Here is a 7,280-nt window from a genome sequence, read left to right on the forward strand (position 1 = left end):
TTTATTGTGAAATGTTTTAAAATTTATTTTTTAAAAAGTATTTAGCATATGCTTGTATTCCTTACCTAATTCAAAAGATATAGAGTCAAAATTCAATCTTGCTCCCTCAGGGACCATATGACCATAGAAGTCATAATAAATGACAATCTGTTTTTATATAAATCCTTTGTTTTTTTTAAGCTTAACTCTTATGTACCTTAGAGATTATTTATATGAATTAAGTATTTTTTGTATGTGTGACTGTGTGTATGTTTGTGTTGTTCACCTCCCACTTCCCTTGCCCCAGATAAGTTTCTTTAAGATGGGTTCTGAAAATCTCGATGAACAACTGGAAGAATTTTTAACTAATATTGGAACAAGTGTACAGAAGTAAGTATTTTCTTTCTTAATATTGAAAATTAAATTATGTGAATGATAAATTAGCAACTAAGCACCACAGTTTAAAAATGTTTACCATTTAATTTCCTGAGGGACAGTTTTTCCTGCCATGAGAGTGTTTCTTGAAAGACCATTGATGCTTCTTAGGTTTTTAACATCTTTTCCACAGAACAGAAATTTTTAATTTCAACAAGTATAAATTCTGATGTTGATTTTATTGGTTATAAACTAGGTTTTATGTCTGAATACAAAAGGAATGCAATAGCAATTTTCCTTAAGTGAATTTAGTTTTGTTTTTAAATTCTGAATAGTGGGTGGTGGTTGAAAGATTACTAAACACATCTTGGTTTCCAAGCTGTGAAGGTGTAAAGTGAGAGAGAGAAAACAGCCTTAATCAGATTCAGAAATGTAAGCGATGATGATGTGGTTATTTTGAGGTGTGGAGGAAAATGAAAATGACTGTTGGTTTAATAGCAAAGTAAAGATCAGTTTGAAGCATTCTCCAAAATCAAGTGGTCACTGTTAGTTTTTTAATTTGGTATTGTTTCCAAAATACTTAAGTTTCAAATAAAGTATAAATCTGTTTTAAAATGTGTCCATTTTGCTTTAACCACCTATACCTTTGCTTCCCTTTTTACCGAAAAAACAAAAAACCATAAAGCAAATAGATATATAGAAGTCATTCGTAATGAGTTCTTTATCTACTGTGGTTGTAGTAAATAATCAGTTTTCTGTTGTCAGTGTTCGCAGGGAAATGGACAGTGATGTAGAGACCATGCAGCAAACAATAGAGGATTTGGAAGTAGCCAGTGACCCGTTATATATACCTGACCCAGATCCCACCAAATTCCCTGTTAATCGAAACTTAACCCGAAAGGCTGGGTACCTTAATGCTAGGAAGTAAGAATACTGTTGTTATTTTTATATGTTGTATATAACCTACTGTGCTATCAATTGAAATGTAATATGTACTTGAGATTGTCTGCCAAATTGTTTTAATTTTACTAAAAGTTGAACCTTTTTAATGGTGCTAATACTTATGTAAATTCTATGATAGATGAAATAAAATACATGAATATTTTTTAAAGTAAAACTCTACCCATAATTATTGAACACTTGAGAAATTCTATAAATGAAGAATTTAAATGTATCATTAAGCTTGGAATATATACTATTTAGTATAATTTATCATACTTGAAAATATGTGATTACACCATTAAATCATATTTTAGTTTTTACCTGAAGATATGAATAAATTATTCATGTGGTGGTAGTGGATTGCTGTGGAGTCGATTCCGACTCATAGCGACCCTGTAGAGGATTTCCGAGGCTGTGAATCTTTACTGGAGCAGAAAGCCTCTTCTTTTTCCCGCGGGACTGCTGGTAGTTTCAAACTGCTGACGTTGAGGTTAGCAGTCCAACTCATAACCAGAATGCTACCAGAGCACCTTTATTCATACCTGAAGATAAAACAAATTAGTTGGTTTTGAACATATTCTCTTGGAAAATGAACTGTATGTAACATACTCTATGGAAATCATTATAACAGTTTTAATTATTATTTCTAGCCTATACAAGTGAGTCAAGCTATAAGAATTTATTTTAGAGGCTGAAAAACTGAAGGTTATATGTTGTTCCTGGTACCTTGGTGCCTTTTTCCAAGCTTGAATTTTTTTATGATATGCTCTATTTTTTTTTTTTTTTTTGTCTGACTGTTATTAAAAAGTGAAAATATGCTTTCTTCATTTAGTAAAACAGGCTTGGTGTCATCTACCTGGGACAGACAGTTTTACTTCACGCAGGGTGGAAATTTAATGACTCAGGCCCGAGGGGACGTGGCAGGAGGCCTGGCCATGGACATAGATAACTGTTCAGTGATGGCTGTGGACTGTGAAGACAGGAGATACTGTTTTCAGATTACCTCTTTTGATGGAAAAAAGTTAGTATTTTTATCTATTAGTAAAATCTGTAGTATCTTAAACAAAATGCAGGATAATTTTTCAGAAATTTAATAGACATTTTATACTTACTGTATATTAAGCTGATTTTTTCTTTTCTAGTCTTCTAGAGATGAGTTTTATTTATTTCTTTATATTTTGAGGCTGACAAAGCAAGGTCTCTGGCCTTGTCATATGGTTAAGATTTCTGATTTTATGTTGAGACTGTCACGGTAAATCCTGCACAGTATGGGCAAAGTAGCACAAGTTAGTGGAAAGTTCAGTTGAAACTTGGGGCCAGAAAGTTCAAATTCTAGCTCCATTGCTTAACTGGTTGTCTGTGAACAGCTTCCTTTATCCCTTGAACTCCATTTTTCTGCATGTAAAATGCCTGAGGGTGGGGTACTTATAATTCCTACTTTGTCATTGTGAAGAGTAGGAATCTGATATATGTACGATGTGTAGCACACAGTAGATCCTAATCAAGAGTGTTATTTAAAAATATTAATCAAATAGTTCTGATCAATTTCATCGTTTAGTCCATTCATGTTTATACCAATAAAACCCTACCAAACCCACTGCCATGTAATCTGTTATGACTCATAGTGACTCTATGTAGGGTTTCAGAGGCTATAAATATTTATGGAAACAAGTAAACTTTCCTTTCTTACTTAGAGCCACTGGTGGGTTTTAACTGCCAACCTTATGGTTAGTAGTCCAGTGCTTATCCTACAGTGCCACCAGATTAAAAAAAAATTTAGTTTTGCTTTAAATAAAAACGTATATAATAGCATTTAGAATACATTTTTCCAAGTTTCATTTTATTGTTGAGAATCTACACAGCAAAACATACACCAGTTGAACTGTTTGTGCATGTACAGTTCATTGGCATCAGTTAATTTCTTGAGTTGTGCACTGTTCCTGCCCTCTTTTCTGAGTTCTTCCTCTTCCATGAACATACACTCACTGCTCTCTAAGGGTTCCTTCTAATCTTTTGAATTGCTGCTGCAATAGAGCTTTTTGACTAGTTAAGCAAATATATGCTTGGTTTTAAGAAGACTTCAGTGAATGTGTTTTGGCTTAATGTTTAAGGATTATTTGGGGGCAGTAGTTTCAGGAGTTCTGGCCCCGGAAGGTATAGACTGCATGAGAATTTGAAATTCTGTTCTGCATTTCCTTCTTTTTGATCAGGATTCTTCTACGGAGTCTTTGACCAAAATGTTCAGTGATGATGGCTGGGCACCATACTATACTTGTAGTCTCATAACAGAAGGAGGCAGTTAGCCACACAATCCATATCCTTCTTCTTTCCCTGACTCTCCATCTTTTTCTGTTGCTCCAGATGAATACTGACCAACTGTTGTATCTTGGATGTTGACTACAAGCTTTTAAGGCCTCAGGCACTATGCAATGAACTAGGAGGCAGAACAGAAGCACTACACACATCAGTTGGTGGTGGTGGTTGTGTGCCATTGAGTTTGCCAACTCATAGTGACATATAGATTTCCAAGGCTGTAGCGGAGCATCTGTTAGATTTGAAATGTTGACCTTGTGGTTAGCAGCCCAGCTCGCAATCCAATCACTATTATTAAACCAGTTATCTGGGTGTCCCATGAAACCATGATCCGAAACTTCCACACCAAGGACCCAGATCTCATGAGGTGTTTGGATGGACATAAGCAACCTTAGCCTACGTAGATTTTTCGTTGTTGTTACAATAAATACATGTCTTAGTTATTTACTGCTACTGTAACAGAAATAGTACCAGTGGATGGCTTTAACAAACAGAAACGTATTCTCTCACAGTTGAGGGGACTGGAAGTCTGTATTCAGAGTACCGGCTCTGGGAAAAGTCCTCGTCTTCTTTAAGCAGCTGTAGAACCAGCATTCCTCAGAGATCTGCATGTTGGCATCAGTCTTGCTGGGGATCTAGAGCTTTACAGATGTATAACATGATTAAAACATTTTACAAATATTTGGGTTATCTGTAGTTTTTTCCACTTAATTAAAATATTGTTTTGACCTTTCTTAATATTCAGGAACACTATGGGTCTCTAAAATCATTCTTTTCTTTTGTTTATGTGCATTGAGTCTTGATGCCTGTGGTGGTCTGCTTTTGCTGAGAGATACTCGTTTATTTTTATAGGTACCTTCAAGTTCTCCTCTATTAGTTTTAGAGATAAGTTGTCTCAGATTATATTGAAAATATTTTTATAAAAAAGTTGAGAGTCAGATCTTTACTTTTTTTTTTTTTTTTAAAGATCTTCAATTTTGCAAGCAGAGAGTAAGAAGGACCATGAAGAGGTAAAATTCTACCTAATTTCTTCAGTATTAAAACTTTTAAAAAACTGCAAGACATATACTTAATGTGTTCATTATAGAAAATATGGAAAATTCTAGTCAAGATAGTGTTCTCAGATTTCCTACAGAGTTTTACAGCTGGAGAAATTTCTAAGTTAGAAATCATCTCTCTGTTGTCTAAAGGGCTCAGATTCAGAAATGACCTTGTGACTGGTGCTTTCTGGCAAGCTGTTAACATCATGAGGCGACAGTTTAATTTATTCCGTTCTCTCATCAGCCCTTTGAGACAGTATGTGCTGCATTAAGAGCATAGTGGCAGCAGATGTAGCATGGTAGGAAGCAACTAAAGCATAAAACCCTTGGGGAAATGAAAGACAGAAAAACAAAAATTTGGGAGTCTCTGCTCTTCCTCACAAGCCTTTTATTTTTGGCTCCAGTTTTACTTCTAGTGTATCAAATATGGAAGGTAAGCTGCTACTGAGAACTGACCACTTAAAACTATCTTGAGAAATACCCTACTGTAAAAATATACCATAATTTGAGTTTGAGCCAGTTTACCTAGCATTATAATTGCTTTGGTAAAAGACAGGTTTAGAAATTATGCAGTGGTCAACTTTTATTTACCTTTTTGGAAAAGAGTTGGTTTTGAAACTTGCTTTTGGTATATGAAGCAGCACAGACAAATGCCTGCTTGCTGCAGAGTTTGTTTACCTAACAGAATAATTCGTTTAAGCTCAGTGACATTCACCAGGCTTTTGGAGTCCTAGAGAGTGAAGCAAGAGATGGAGAGAGAGAGGTTTTTCTATGTTAATTATATATAAACTTGAAAGAAGGGGCACATGTACAATGAATTCACTTGAACTATATTTAGCGCTTTGCTTTTGTGTACTGATGTTTATTATGGTATCTGAATCCTGAATGTCTTGTTTGGTTGTAAAGATAAGTACAGACTATTCAATAATAATTTAGCATGATTTCTGTATTTTTTATTTCCTTGTGTAAAGTAGTAAATCTCAATATTTTATTACTCCCACAAATACTATACGCTTATATGTGCATGTGTATATAGGAAGGTGCTTTCTTCATGAATGTCTGCTTCAGTTGAATACTGAACATTATCTTTTAGAAGAGAAAGTTTTGTTGGAAATAATGTATTATTAATTACATTTTTCTACTTTTTTCCTCTTACAGTGGATCTGTACAATAAACAACATATCTAAACAAATATATTTAAGTGAAAATCCAGAGGTAATCATTTTATTTTATGGTATCCAGATGTAGCAAATTGAATAACCCTGTGGCTTACCTTTTTTAACTTGTCATAATTTATTAAGTTTTGTAATCTTTTAATTTGATCTTGAATGAGTAGGTTTAATGTACCATATATGTAGTGAGTGTCTGGTCTTCCTAGAACAATAAATTATCTCAGAAGGTACAGAAATCAGTCAATCAACAAATACTTACCGGACATCAGTTCTATGTTTAGCACTATGGAGAATGAGGAAAAGTAAAACTCCGACAACTGCTTTCCTGGAGCATATCTGTTGAGGGAAGCAGAACTAAGCTTTAGTGAACATTTCACATAAAGCAGTTTCTATTTGAAAGTGGGTGTCCTGGTGTGGCATAGCAGAATAATGCACTGAACTGCAAGATCAGTTTGAGCTACAAGGTTGGCAAGTCAAACCCACCAGTCCCTCCTTGGAAGCCCTATACAGGGTTGCTATGAGTCAGAACCGATTCTGTGGCACCTAACAACAACAACAACAACAACAACAATTGAAAGTGTGAACTCTTGGTGTGATGCTGTAGAATAAGCACTAGACTGTAAATCACGAGGTTGACGGTTCCAACCTACCAGCTGCTACTTGGAAACTTGGTATCTATAAGACATAGAAATTAAAAAAAAAAGTTTGAAAAAATGTTTTTCATTTAAATATTGTTTTTCATTTAGCCAGTGTTTTAAATATAGCAATAAGCCTAAAAATATATATTATGGAAAATTTTAAAAAAATTAATGTTTAAAATATTCATGTTAAGTTTATAAATTAAAACATGAATATTTTTTAATATAAATGGTTTCTGGAAAATTATGAAAAGTTCACCAGTATAGTTATAAAACACTGTGTTTCCTACTCCTAAATTTTTATTTGGAAATACTGTTGAGTTGTTGTCAATTAGCCACTCTGTATAGGGTTTCTAAGGAATGACTGTTGGGTTTGATCTACTGACCTTTTGGTTAGCAGTCCAGTGCTTATCCTACAACGCCACAGCAGAATCCCAAGCTATTGAGTACTACACCACTATACCAGACACTGCGCTATGTGTTGGCAATACAGGGTAACCAAAGCTTAATCCAAAAACATTGGATAGTTATAAAATTAAAAAACATTTTCTTATGCATATTAGTAGAAAATATCAGATTTGTTTGCTAGATAGATAGGAAAGAAAAGAAAACTTAAGTTTAGTGAAGTACATAATGCAATCTTAAGACAAGAGTATAAGGAGCTCTGGTAGCGTAGTGGTTACGAATCGGGCTGCGAACCTTAAGGTCAGCGGTTCGAAACTACCAGTCGCTCCGCGGGAGAAAGATGAGGCTTTCTACTCCCGTAAAGATTTACACCCTCGGAAACCCTGTACAGGGTCGCTATGGGTCGGACCCGACTC

The 7,280-nt window shown here is 34.7% G+C and overlaps 1 protein-coding gene across 1 annotated transcript in view; it reads left to right on the forward strand.

Moving 5' to 3' along the window:
* Positions 1-7,280, forward strand: part of APPL1 (adaptor protein, phosphotyrosine interaction, PH domain and leucine zipper containing 1) — a 38,863-nt gene that overhangs the window by 23,833 nt on the left and 7,750 nt on the right. Inside the window, exons 9-13 of the mRNA XM_006862065.1 lie at positions 287-369; positions 1,120-1,278; positions 2,129-2,317; positions 4,577-4,619; positions 5,808-5,864. Coding sequence (XP_006862127.1) covers positions 287-369; positions 1,120-1,278; positions 2,129-2,317; positions 4,577-4,619; positions 5,808-5,864 — 531 coding nt within the window. The remainder of the gene's footprint in view (positions 1-286; positions 370-1,119; positions 1,279-2,128; positions 2,318-4,576; positions 4,620-5,807; positions 5,865-7,280) is intronic.

This window comes from Chrysochloris asiatica, unplaced genomic scaffold (genome assembly GCF_000296735.1).
Source record: "Chrysochloris asiatica unplaced genomic scaffold, ChrAsi1.0 scaffold00046, whole genome shotgun sequence".
In the NCBI taxonomy this organism is placed as follows: Eukaryota; Metazoa; Chordata; class Mammalia; order Afrosoricida; family Chrysochloridae; genus Chrysochloris; species Chrysochloris asiatica.